The sequence below is a fragment of the Ascaphus truei genome, chromosome 3 (assembly GCF_040206685.1).
Source record: "Ascaphus truei isolate aAscTru1 chromosome 3, aAscTru1.hap1, whole genome shotgun sequence".
Lineage (NCBI taxonomy): Eukaryota > Metazoa > Chordata > Amphibia > Anura > Ascaphidae > Ascaphus > Ascaphus truei.
Genome location: NC_134485.1, coordinates 333,911,911 through 333,926,450, shown reverse-complemented (window position 1 = coordinate 333,926,450; position 14,540 = coordinate 333,911,911). Strand labels below are relative to the sequence as shown.

The window sequence follows — 14,540 nt, the reverse complement described above, 5'->3', positions numbered from 1 at the left end:
TTGGGTAAAAAACCAATGGGGTCTTACCCATGTGGCAGATATAGGGCTTGCACTTGCGTAGCCCCAACAAAGTCTTTTAGGAACTCGGAACATACTAGGACTTTCCAAATCAAGGATTTTGTTAATTGTTTAACAAAGGGGTTTATCTACGTTATAAGTTGTGACTGTGGAAAGCTATATGTAGGAAAGACACATAGGGCTTTCAAAGTCCGAATACTTGAACATATTGGGTCAGCTAGAAATTCTCTGGATACACCAGTAGCGAGACATACTATAGAAGCACCTAAAGATGATCCGAGGGTCTTAAACGGGATAGAGCATGTCCCTTTCGGTCCCCGCAAAGGTGACTGGGACAAACACCTCCTACAACGAGAGTGCAGGTGGATTTTTTAGTTGCATACACAATCCCCTGCTGGCCTTAATGAAGGGTTTATATATTCCTCGTTGTTATAGACTAGTACTTTACGTACATAGACAATAGTACCTGTTCAGTTATAACTAAATATGTATCCATCAGGAGTCATTTAGAAGCCTTGAGGGGGAACCGGGTACACAGTTTAACTTTTGCCTGGGACCGTATTGACTTTAGAGGCGGTTCAATTAGAGCCGGCTCACTCATACATTTTAATATACAAGTCAAAATATGCAACACACAGGGAGTTTGTCTTTGTCAGAGGTTAGGTGTTAACATGAAGCAATTTATTACGTATCTGGAGGATCCATCATAGCTGCAAGCTTATATCAATATTGCCCTAATTTTTCATGAATAACTACGCCTATTCCTATTTAGGTCCTATTTCCTTAAGAAGAAAATTAAATTAAAATGTATATACAATCTGTCATGTAACTATTATCTTTGGAAGAAAAACATTACTGCAAGTTGAGTGTATAAAATTAATGGATCTAATCTGTATCAATACATATATACACTGACTCCCTACATCATATTAGAAATCATAGATGAATGGGGAAAAAAGTACTGAGAGCAACATCCAATCAGAACGATTTCAAGTTGATCTAGAAGGGCTATTTAAGAGGAGTGGCTTTACTGGGTCGTTTCTCCTCCCCTGATGAAGCGTAACTTCTTACGCAAAACGTACATCGGGCTTTTAATGTCACGACGTGACGTCCGTGGTTGGGAGCTGATGCAGGGACAGCTGAGCTGCATGCTGGATAGAGTAGTATGAGCAAGCAATACACAATCGCATTGACATGCCTGAATGTATCTTAGTTGTTTTGTGTGTACATAATAATGTGGATAGCTGTCTGACAAGTAGCTACGCAGTCGCCACTTTAGGACTGTAACACACAGCATAACTGAATCAGCATTGAGAATGTCTGGGATTATGTTACCAGGTCTGCACTAACACACAACGGTAACTATTGAGCCTATGCTATGGGTGCGTTAGTCATACATTCTGAATTTCAATTTACCTTTAGCTAGACACACTAAGAAAAAGTCTTGTGAGTCTATCTTTGCATAAATTAGCTGAAGAGGGTGTGTTTTTTGCTTTGACCAATTTGGTTAAACTATCACTAACATTGTACACATTCATTTGCTGCAATGATTTCAAAGTGGTGTTTGTTAGCCATTTGAAGAGTGAATATGGCAGCCCCCCTCTTTTACCAGCTGACATGTGTTAGAATCACTTCTGAGGTCTGAGCCTAATGTATGCACATGATCTCGCCCTCTTTACACAACTAATAAGGGTATTTGTGTACTACCCGTGCCAACAAAAGATATATATCAGATGTTTATATTGTGTTAATGGATGAGAATTCTGACTGAGGATTTAAAGGGGTATATGAACTGAGATATGTATTACTGCTATATATCTGTTCCCCCTGTCACTGAATTACTCCAATTGACACAACAAGACAGAGTACTAATTGAGAGTCTTCTGTCTTAAGACCCACCAGCGGCATCCCACCACATATGATTTTAAATAAATTCACTGTATACACACACACACACACACACACACACACACACACACACACACACGTTTGAATTAAATAAAACTATTATTTTGGATATTTTTTGAGGAGGTCTTTGACCAGTCTCTGAGGATGTATATGTAATACACCCTATGCCCTCAATCTGATGGTGAGCAATTTAAACTATCAATTTGTTGATTCACTTATCTTTAACATTACAAGTTTGAGTGCAATACAAGGGGATACTTTGTTTGATTGTCTATGATCAAATTTTTTTCTGTCCAAGTTCTTAAAAAGAGTGCTAAGAATATAATCTATGTGGTAAATTATTTCAGTAATAAATGTTTAAAAGCTTACTTAGAACATAAATCCCCTTAACTACATCATTTATAAGCAACGAACTACTGGGTGTGCAGTTTGCCAAGAAGTCTCCCACAAGGATATGGAGCCATTTCGACAATCAAAGAAAAGTGTCAAGAAAAACTTGAAGCTACAGTACACAAAAAACAAAAAACAAAAACAAAAACAAAAAAAATCTTAGCAGGTGGCAGTGCTGGCACATCACACTAAATGTTCCAAGTATGGAAATGCAGGAGTAGTAGGCTATTCTATCTTCTTTAGGGTGTGAATGTAACAACAGTAGGGTCCTCCAGAGTTGAACAGCAGTATTTTGAGCTCTGGTGACCCCATAGTTTGAGATACTTCATTTTAGGTGCTGCTGTTCTATTCATCACATGAAATTAAAATCTCCAGGCCAACAAGAAGCCCCAAGGGAAGTAATTGCGGCTTCTATTGGATTACCACGGCTGCCATGTTTAAAAATGTTCCTGCCTATAGATTTGCAGAGGCCCTATTGAAGAAGCAGGTAAATTATAGTACAATCGCTGATTTTCTAAAACCTAGGGGATAATCACTCTATCCAAGCTGCATGCCTGATCAAAATAGAAGTGGAGTACCCGTCAATCCAGTTAACTGCAGACAGGGTCCTCTGGGCAGGGAACAGGCTAAACAAAAACAGAAATGTACTTGCAAATAGAACAGTAAAATATATGGAGAAGCATGACGGCTTGGTGTAGAGATCACGTGGTCGCAGGCAGGCGCCCCAGGATATGAATGGAAAGTGGAGTATGCCACTTCCGTTCCGATAGTGTTCACCATTTACCTCTAAAAACAAGCATGACATACATACAGTGTGCATGAAAGGGAGAACACCGGAGTGCTGCACCTTATGGCATGCAGGGTGTGTTTTGGGGCAGTCGCTCCTAGGAGGAAAGTAAATTAATGGTACGGATATAGAGAGAAATGAGAGAGATGAGAGATATAGAGAGAGACAGACAGAGAGAGAGAAAAGTATTTTAAACTTTTCTGAATGTTAAAGGTTTGCATAGCAACACTTAAGTGTTATACAATCTTTACCCTATTTTTCCTTTGACATTTAGTCTAAACCATTTATGCTGCAATCATTAGCAAGGGAAAGACCAATAATTACCAGCTCCAATAAAAAAATATATGGACCCAAAGCAAACTGAGTTATCAATGGTTAAGCTCCCATGAGTAGAACCCTCGTTACCGCTCAATATCCGTTTGTACTGGTTTGTCCTTATATGTCATGTTTCTGTTTACCTACTTTACATCACTCTGTAACCCCATTGTACCACACTGCAGAATATGTTGGAGCTTCATGAATAAAAGGATAATAAAACAGGATGCAAAGAACTATTGATCCCAAGGGCAGTACAAACAACACAGTGTCATCACTCAAGATTGGAGGAAAATGTGATTTTACCAACAAAGGAAAGGGTTCTTTACAGTAAGGCCAGTTAAAATGTGGAATTCATTACCCATGGAGACTGTGATGGCAGATACACTAGATTTGTTCAAAAAAAGGTTGGACATCTTTTTAGAAAGGAAAGGTATACAGGGATATACCAAATAAGTAAACATGGCAAGAATGTTGATCCAGGGTGAAATTATTGTATTGTAGACAGGAAGGAATTTATTTTCCCTATATGAGACATTAGATCAAAATACTGTAAATACAAATATAGGATTAGTATCTGTCGTCTAAATTTAGCATAGGTTGAACTTGGACATATTTATTCAACCTCATCTAGGACGTAACTTTGAACCGAAGGATGTGCTTGATATGGAAAATAAATGCCTTTGTCTTTTTTAATATTATTATAATAATAATAGCATGTTATTGTATAGCGCTGCTAGTTTTATGTATCGCTTTACAGAGACATTTTGCAGGCACAGGTCCCAGCCCCGTGGAGCTTACAATCTATGTTGTTGGTGCCCGAGGCACAGGGAGATAAAGTGACTTGCCCATGGTCACAAGGAGCCAACACCAGGAATTGAACCAGGTTCCCCTGCTCCAAACTCAGTGCCAGTGTCTTTACTCACTGAGCCACTCCTTTTTCAACCTCATCTACTATGTAACTATGTAAATAAGTAAAATGTCACTTTAAAGGGTAATTGGCCTCCTTAGAAAGATTCAACAACATTAATAAGTAAAAAAATAAAATAAAAAAAACTTTGTTCCCGTTACGTGGGACTCATTAAATGGGCAATCCTTTATATATGAAAAGCAGACAACTTAAGAATGAAATTGGCTTCCTTAAGGAAATGTGATCTTCATTATAAGAAACAATTGACTGGTTCAATTATCAAACAAGACGAACATTTGTTCCTGCCAAGACTGGGTAAAAACTGTAGGGTGTTTTAATTTTGCCTCTGAACCAATATCAGTATAGACCAGGGGTGGTCAACTCCAGTCCTCAAGGGTCACCAACAGGTCAGGATATCCCCCTACAGCACAGGTAGCTCAATCAGTGGCTAGTCACCTATGATGAAGCAGGGAGATCTTGAAACTTGACCTGCTGGTGGGCAAACTCCAGTCATCAAAGGCCAACCCTGCTATAGACATGCATGCCATCATGCATCTGTCACTTACATCGTGCTGCATCTCAATACCAACCATGTCTTACACTTACATATAGTAGAGGATAAGAACAAGAGAGGCATTCATCCCCTTCAGTTCCTGTAAGACTTAAAGGAACTGAAGGGGATGAATGCCTCTCGTTCTTATCCTCTACTATTTGCTATGATTATTTGTTTCTTTTTTCACATCTTCACTACTACAAATAGAAACACTGGATTTGAGGACAGCTAGAGATGGGCATATATTGGCTGTGTCTCCTTGTTTCAGGAAGAAAAGAAAACAATAAGGAAGAGAATGTGTACTCCAGAGGCACAAGATACTGGTGTTAATAATCTCTTTGGGGCAGGGTCACCCTTTGCTTTATGTGGTCAAGTCTCCATCGTTTGTACTTTATTTACCTTATATTGTAATGTGCCGTGTACCCGTAGCGCTATATAAATAAAATTATACAATTTGTGTGACCCTCTGCTCTTTAGATCTGTACTATTTCAAACTATGCCGACTTTGAATTTACCAAAAAGTGCAGCATAACTCTACCGACTATTCTACAATTTACATTTCTGCTGTAATATTTCTCCATTTAGGGTTTGGCTGATAAAAATAAAAAATAAAAAGTATATTCCGTAACATTTAATATTGATTTTGCATTATCTGGTGCCTCAGTTTGCAATTATAAACCTGCATGGTATAACCCAGTTCTTAGGCCTTGGCCATGTTTGGCGCTTGCTGGCGGAAGCGTGCTGACGCGCGCTCCCGCTCAGCACTGAGCCCCTACAGCCGCAATTAGAGCGGCTTTAGTAGGGGCTCACCTGCGCTTCCGCAAGCGCAGGTCTTAGGGGAATTTTAAATTCCCCCGCTTGCCGGCGAGACAGGCGGTCACGTGAGCGGTTCGCCCAATGAGGGCGAACCAGCTCCGTGACGTCACTGGCCCGCCCCCGGCCAGTGACGCGCCCGCCCCCGGACCGCCCCCTGACGGACTGCTGAGAGCGCTTGCGGTAAGCAACCGCAAGGCCAGGGAAAGCACCCGCTTTCCCTGAGCCTCAGCGCGCCAGCGGTAAGCGTGTCCGAGGCCTTACCTGTGAGAGACTACCAGTCGCTGCTACAATCCATAAACCCACTGACATTACATTGCCATTATCAATTGGCTGGGCAGATTTACACCCCCAAATCCTGGATAATATCAGCAACTACAGTCACATTGCAACAGAACCTGGAAAGTTCCAAAAGCAAGAATGTGAGGAAGAAGGTGGTATACACACACACACAAAAAGGAAGGTGTGCGCACAGAGCATGCGCATTTTAAGTGAAACCTCCTTTCAAATTACTATGGGAACTCTATTAGTTATTCAGTGTGCGTGCGCGCGCCCAGGCTCTTCACATGTGCCGCCCGTCTCTGCGCTGGCGACACAGGCTGCTCATGTGCATGCGAGCAATGCAACACCCGCTTCTGCGCATGCAACACAGTCTTCCGTTACAGACTTCCGTCTAGTGCCACCAAAGAAGTTTTACTTTAAAAAGAAGACTGGCATGTGCTCTCCAGAGCTGCAAATAGTTCAGCAAACTACAGACAACCCACTGGTTTAAATAATGTAGCAAAAAATTTATTGGATAGAAGTTTCTACCCTAAATTATGTAAAATCGTCTAATGCTGTGATGGGGTTTTGTAGCCTAGACTGACTTCAGCCTTGACGGTTTACATTTGTGCTATATAGTCACTTGCTTTTAAATTTATCTGCATGATTACACTGCACGGTTAAAATAAGTTGCGACTCAAACAATTTAGTCCTAGAGCCCAACTGTATACCGTCCATAGCAACGTACATCACACAAGTTCAATTCCACCTAGGTTAGAATCTCAAAAAAAATCACAAGAAATAGTTTTTCCCTATTGTCATAATATCATGAGATATTCAGTATTTTAATTAATCTGGTGCTTCAGGGCGTTAATGTGGTTACCGTTTGTTTTAAAATACAATATATTGCGATTATGACCGGCCAAGACCCTTCCTGTGTCTGTGCAGATATTTTCAAAGACTGCTTAATTGGGGGGGGGGGGGGGGGTTATCACTGATGGCTCACTAAAAGTGACGCGTTTACGCGGCTATAAAACTATAGCCAGATACTATGCTGTCAGTGAAGAGAGAATGATTTCAGGTTGAACCAGACACCCTATTGTCTGTATATGCACTAACTGTACAAGGTAGACGCTAGCACTTAAATAGTTGACCGAATAAGCAGAGAAAAGGCACAGAAATGCAATATCCTAGTTATCTAGATGTAGCAAGGTCATTAATGCAATGGGACCATAAGAGAAATACTGAGAAAGTGGGAGAATTTAGAGAGTAGAAAGAATGGAGGTAGAGTAGGCCCCTCTAGTAGCTACAAAGACAGGGTTACAGGGGGAGTCCTTGGTATGTTTAAGGAGGCCAGGAGGTGGTAGATAACATATGAAAAGGAATGGGACAAACAAGGTATACTACCGGTGAAATAAAACCCACTAAAATGTCAGTTTCAACTGAGAAAAATAAGTACATACATGGGCAATTCTAGATTTCCCAAAATCAGGTATAAGTGTGGGATTCTGTGTCAATTGAATGTAGAACTACAAAAGAACTTAAACTGATACCATCATGACTAAATGTCCGCTCATAACGAAGAAATGCCTATGCAAGACTTGTAAAGATGGCTTCATGTGTAAATAAATATGGGAAAATTATTTGATCCGTGGACTTGACAGAGGCGACACACCTATTTTCAGTCAGCCTCAAAGAAAAACAGACATACCTACAGTAAATGATCACTTGTGCACTCCAGAGAAGAGAGAAACAGGTCACCGCTTAGTTGAAGGACTTTATTAAAAAATTAGATCATGTGGCGTCATCTATTCTGCATAACAAATACATATGTGACATTGTGGCAATAAAACAAATCATACCACACTATGCATGTGTAAGAGGTGCCAAGGACAGATAACGGTTTCTCCTGCGAAAATCGACAATAGGCTGACACATTTTATACACAGGCGTGCATGTGGAGAGCACGGATGCAGCCGTGAAGATGGGGTCTAAGTATTGGGGAAATTAAGTTATGAGTGTTTATACATCGAGTCGGGATTTTAAACATCTTTTTAGAGCAGGGTTTTTTCAAAGTCATAAAACCATCAACCTAGTAGCCGATTTTACGACAGGGTGGGCTTATGAGGTTTTCAATGGGAGAAAAATTGTATATAGGTCTTGCCCTGGAGTTATGAAATCAGGGGTGTTTGGGATCAAACACGTGAATTTTCATATTTCTACACAAGTGACCTCTCTGGTGGAAAACTTACGACATATGGAAACGTACTGTATAGGGATTTCTGTTTTCACCTGTTATTTTAAGAAAGTGTTCTGCATTTATTGCTTGTAAGTATGTTCTTGTAATCTTTCTGTAATCAAAGCACTGTATTTTTATATAAATTAAACAGTTCTTTAATAAGTAATGCTTTGGGGCTCTGAATGAACTGTTCCACACTCTGGAATGAGTATTTACATTTTTGGACAGATTTTGCTACAGCAGGTGTGTGTTTGTTAAGTGCATAGTTTTTTTTCTATAACAAACAGGGACCCGAGACCCTGACAGATATATATTACATATTTTGCATATTTCTTGGGTGGTGGAACAGGATAGACATGATTGCAATTGAGTAAGGGGTTAATATTAAATCATTGGAGGTACCTTTGAAGTGGAGAAATGTGAGTTGGTTAGAGTAGCCGTGTGTATTAACCCTGGTTGCATATCCAAGTTACATGCTCACTTGTGTGCTGTTCGTGACAGATGGTGTATGGGGATGGATTGAGGGGAGAGATTGTTCATTTGAGGGACCTCTGTGAAGGTGAAAAGTGGGCCAGCTTGAGAGCTGTGTATTAACCTTTTCCCCATATGCCGGTCACATACTCACAGGTGTGCCGTATGTGACAATAAAAGGAAGTTCCTTTTTGATGGACCCCAACACCACTGGCCTCTACTTATCAAAGTCAATTAAAGGCCACAGACAGTATTATTTTTTGCTTTATGCAGACATGAGATTTAATTTTACATATTGCAAAGTTACAGTACCATGGAAAAAATGTAGAATGCGTTGTAAAGAATAATGATACTTTTACACCTATGTGGCTCTGTTTTTGTGCCACTGGAGAACACGACACCATTTTCTGCATAAAATTGTCACAAAGATTATTCAAACTTTGAACATCAACTTTGCATCTCATTTTACCAATGACCTAAACACGTTTTGCTTACTTCAGAGCTTTTTTATGTGCAAGATCTGTTTAGAATATGAACAGCTCTAGGTTTGCATAGTCCAGATAGAGCTAAAGTTGATACCACGATTTGCACGCACATTCAGCACATGAAACTAGTAGTGTTTTTTCTCCACTTCTCACCTGATAATCCTGGTCGTCTATTCCAAAACGTTCACGGAGATTTCGGAAAACCTGAGGGCAGTACTCCTTGAATTTGAAGTGACTGGGCAAGTTCTCTCTGTAAAGACATGGGAGAAAAATGTCACACCACAATGACTGAGATCGAAGTTGTATCAACAAAAACACTTTAAAATTGAATATAAAGACTACAGCGTAGAGCTTGACGTAATTCCAGGATATAAAAGAAACATGACAAAACAAATCCGAAAAGATGCACTCAAAAACATACCAATTCATTTACATAAAAGGAGTCATGAATTTAACCACACATGGTAACATTTTCACATTCTAAATTGTATATAACAGATATACTTTAATAAAATAAACAGTATGGCTAAACACATCAATTACCTAAATTCATAATCCACACAATGTAACCTGCTGATCTACAAAAGTATCCTACTGGTAAAGTGCACGGAAAGATAAAATGCATAAAGAAACTATAGGATGATTGGTTATTGTGTTTATTTTAAAGTGCATCTGTTATATGCTCCTGATTAGAACCAACGCTAAAACCACCCTAACACCTGTAACTAGTTTTAAATACCTGGGCTTATGGTTTGACTCCCACTTAACATTCGGGATGCACATTGATACCCTGACAACCAAGACCTATGCCAAACTAGGGGTACTTTACAGGAACAAATCCTCCCTAAGTCTCCTGGTCAGAAAGCGTATTGCACAGCAGATGCTAATGCCAATTATTGACTATGGAGACATAGTATATGGCTCGGCTCCTCAAACCCACCTTAGCAAACTTGACACCCTCTACAATTCAATTTGTCGTTTTGTTCTCCAATGCAACTACAACACACATCACTGCGAAATGCTCAAAGAACTAGATTGGTCATCACTAGAGTCTAGGCGCAAAGTTCACCTTTCCTGTCTCACCCTCAAATACTTTCTGGGCAAGCTACCCAGCTACCTGAACAAGCTCCTCACCCCTACCACATGCAGTACCTATCACCTGAGATCAGACTCCAAAAGACTATTCATGGTCCCAAGACTCAACAAAGTATCCGGACGTTCCTCCTTCTCCTTCCGTGCACCCCAAAACTGGAACAACCTACCAGAGACTCTCATATCCACCACCAGCTTAAGTTCTTTCAAATCTAAGGCTGTCTCACACTTTAATCTGGTCTGTAACTGTTTCATACGCTCATAATATATATTTTCTTTAACTGTGCATTCAATGTCTTGTATATAATGTATACCTTGTTCATTTATGTAACTGTATTTGTAACCATGTATTATTTTGTTTTACTCTGTGCCCAGGACATACTTGAAAACGAGAGGTAACTCTCTGACGAAGTTGAGACATTAGGGGGTCTGGCATAACAACATAACAGCATTTAGGATGAAGCCATTTTGTGTGAATATTTCAATCCGCCATCTTGTCTTGTCTTTGTGAGTCTAATTTCTGTGTTTCATTTCTGTATAAACAAATGTGTGAAGCAGAGAAAGGAAGGTTTTCGCTCTTATTGACTCTTCCTCATTCAATCAGCTTCAAATTGAAAGTGTAAACAGGCTAAAAGTTATGAGAACCCATGAGATAAGTTTAGATTCTTGCAGTAGAATTTATTCTCATAACATATTGCTAGGCGACAGAATAGGCACATCCCATTTAACCCCAGAATGGTTTCTAGCTGACAGGTAGTTATACAATATTGTTATGTATTACAAAATGACATCAGCTTTAGTATTGTTATGTATTACAAAATGAGGTAATGTTTAGTGACGTGCAAGCCCCCCCATAAAGGGGTGGAGCTTTAGGATTTAGGGTATAAATATATGGCATATCGTGTTATTATTTAGAGAGCTTTTGTTTTGAAGCTGTCTCCGTTGTGCACTTGACTTGAATAAATTCACGTGTTATTCTGTTTCAAAATAACCTCACACTGTGTTTTTTATTTACGCTTTCCACAGATGGCGCCCGAATAGGGACTCAATATCATCGGAATCGAGCACCCGGATGAATCACTCCTCCATCACTCAAATCTGAGCTCACATATGAATCAAGGTAAGGCTACCTGCATTTTTTAGACAAACAGCCTGATTAAATTGTTTTGAGTGGTGCGTGGAGCTGATTTTTGAACGGTGTCTTATCTGATGTGACGAGTAAGAATCCCTAGCAGTTTCACGTGAATTTATTATTCTCTGTTCCTGTATTCATTTTAAAGTGTAAGAGTTGTTAAGAGTTGTTAGGGGCTAAGGTAAGAGTCCCGTTAAAGGTTTTGGTGTTTTGGTGATGAAAGTGAGTGTTTTTGTGCTTAAAGGGATTGTTTTCAGACCGTCCTGGGTTGTGATAAATATTTTTGTTGTCGGAGCAGGACGGGTCCCTGATTGTACATTTGCTCTGTTTTGTCATTTACTTACCAAGTGAGTTATTCATGGAGATCTGGTTAGAAAGTCTTATCTGTATCCATGTTATAAAAGTATAAAGTTTATCAGGACTGGGTTGGACCCGCTGAAGTGATTCAAGTTTTTCTTTGGTATAGTTATGGTGAGAAAATGTGATTGGGGAACAGTCTCGTGACAGGTCCTTATCTGCATATTTACACTATTCAGAACAATAACATGCCAAAAGAGTTGTATGTAATCAGCTTGCGTTGATTATTGTAACGCTAAATTGTACAGGTCAATTAACAGTTGATTGCTGTAGCCGAAGTATTGTACAGGTCAATTAAATTTGATTTCTGTAAACGAAGAAGTATTGTACAGGTCAATTAAATTTGATTTCTGTAACAGGGGAATAATGGGAAACCAAAAATTCTCAAAGGATTGTGTGTCTGCAGACAAAAATAATAAAGAATGAATACAGAGAACGAAAAGAGACAATATAAATATTTTGTTGGCCAGTGAATGGCACTGTTTTTGTTTGTACTATTATCAACTAATTGCGCAGATGTTTAAATGAAAGAGGGGTCTTTTTCTGTGGGATTGATAGGCTCAGGGAGCGCCGTCTCGTGTGTTTTTGAATCCCACAGGGAAACATACCTTACGTTAATATGGGTCAAAAGAATTATGTTGAGGGACAGAAGGATCCCGCTGTATTAATTTTTACCATTGCCAGGACAGAAGTTAATATAATAACAAGTGAAAAAGAAAATGAATAGGAAAGAAATAGCAAGTGAATTTGACGATAGATAATTAAGGCATATGTGGTGTTGAGGAAGTAGATATTGAGGGTTATTTTTATGACAGGTTTATATGCAGAAATTGGGATACAATTAGAGACTGTGTGTATATTGTTTGGAAGGGACAGAAAGTGTTTGGAAGGGACAGAAAGTGTTATAAGTGTAAAAAGGTAGGACATGTTGCCAGTAATTGCAGAGCAGCCCTAAGAGAGAGAGTAGAAGAAAAAGAATGGAATTGAAAAGATTTGTTCGTACTGGCCACACGAATAGGTCTTTTGAACCAGAAAATATTCTTTTTCCTTCTGTTCTAATGGCAACTAGAAAGAGAATAAAAGCAGGTTATTTATATGAGAAGCTGATTCGCTGTGTAGGAGAGAAGTTTGTGTCTATGTTCTTTGGGTGTCTGTATTGTGTGTGTTCTGTATTGTGTGTAACCAGTAAAAACACTTGGAATATTTTGTGTTTAAAAATATGGGTAAAAGCTCATAAGCATTGTTTGAAGTATATATTGTATTGTATGTTTTCATGTATAGAACGCCATTAATAGGCTCAGCGCTTCACAGGAGTGGTGCATGTCGTAATCATATAGTTATCAAATGGTAAAGGTAAGAGGTCATAGAATAAGTGATCCAGACATAAAAGTAAAAGTTGAGCAAAGAGAAGTCACTGCTCTGAGGAGCTTACAATCTACTTGGTAGGTAGGGAGAGCATACAGAAACAGTAGGACTTGATTAGAAGCCAGGAGAGGAATTTCAGGAGGGGAAACGCAGAATCAGAGTTTAAAGAGTAGAGTGATTCTCGCAGCAGCGTTTGGGATAGATAGTAGGGAAGACAGGTGAAAGTCAGGAAGCTGGGATAGCAGGGGATTACAGTAATCAAGAGGGGAGAGAATGAGGGTCTGAATCAGAGTTTTTAATAGTTGAGCAACAGAGGAACAGGTGTATCTTTGTGATATTGTGGAAGAAAAAGCGACAGTTATAGAAATGTTTTGAATGAAAGAGGAGAATATGAGAGAGGAGTTGGGAGTGACCCCTAAGCAGCGTGCTTGAGCTACTGGATGGAAGATTCAAGAGTAATGTGGAAGGAGATAATAGGGTCAGGTTTGGGAGGAAGTATGAGGAACTCTGTTTTTGCCATGTTAAATTTAAGGCGAAAGAGGGCCTTCCAGGATGAGATAACAGAGAGACATTCAGAAACTTAGGTTTGTATGGCAGGTGTAAGGTAAAGGGTTGAAAAGTAAATGAGGGTGTTGTCAGCATAGTGGTGATATTTAAACCTAAGAGATGTTATTAGGTCACCTAGAGAGAGTGTGTACAGAGAAAAGAGAAGAGTGTAGTCCACAGAGGCAAATGCTTCAGAGAGGTGGAGTAATAGGAGCAGAGGGTAATGACCTCTGTCTTGGGCAGCATATAGGTCATGAGTTATTTTAGTGAGAATTGTCTCCGTGGAGGGAGCAGTGCAGAAGTCAGATTGTAGAGGGTTAAGGAGAGAATGGGTGTGAGAAAATGGAGCAAACAGGAGAATGCAAGACAAGTTCAGTAGTTAGAAAGAGAGGTAGGGTCAAGCTTGCTATTTTTGAGTCATGGTATAACTATTACATGTTTGAAGGAGAATGGAAATGTAGCAGATTAGAGGGAGAAGAGGAGATCAACAGTGATGGTGACACTCTTTTGAGACAGTGGAAAAAGAGTCAAGGAAAGCAGGTAGAGAGTTGGAAGCAAAGTAGGATAGGAGGAAGAAGAGGGAATGTTCTGGTGTATGGATTAAACCTCTTTCTTAAAAATAGTCAGCAAAAGTCCTGGGGTGAGATGAAGGAAGAATTTGTGTGGGGTAGACTTATGAGTGTTGATTAATGGAAAGAAATAGGTTTGTGTAGCTTGAGAAAGGACAGAATTGCAACAGGATAGCATAAATTTGTAGTGAATTAAATCAGTGAAACTATGAAAGTTCATACAGAAGGCATTAAAGAGAACTGAGTGGAGGGAGATAGCATGAGCGTGTGGCGTTATTTGTGTGTTAAGAAGTTATATGAACCTCAGCTATATAAAAGCCCGTTGGTTA

At 39.5% G+C, this 14,540-nt stretch overlaps 1 protein-coding gene across 2 annotated transcripts in view; it reads right to left on the bottom strand.

The window, feature by feature from the left end:
- PIP4K2C (phosphatidylinositol-5-phosphate 4-kinase type 2 gamma) overlaps positions 1–14,540 on the bottom strand; it is a 74,377-nt gene that overhangs the window by 35,372 nt on the left and 24,465 nt on the right. For both annotated transcript variants that reach the window (XM_075591549.1, XM_075591550.1), the window contains exon 3: positions 9,304–9,400. In XM_075591549.1, coding sequence (XP_075447664.1) covers positions 9,304–9,400 — 97 coding nt within the window. The remainder of the gene's footprint in view (positions 1–9,303; positions 9,401–14,540) is intronic.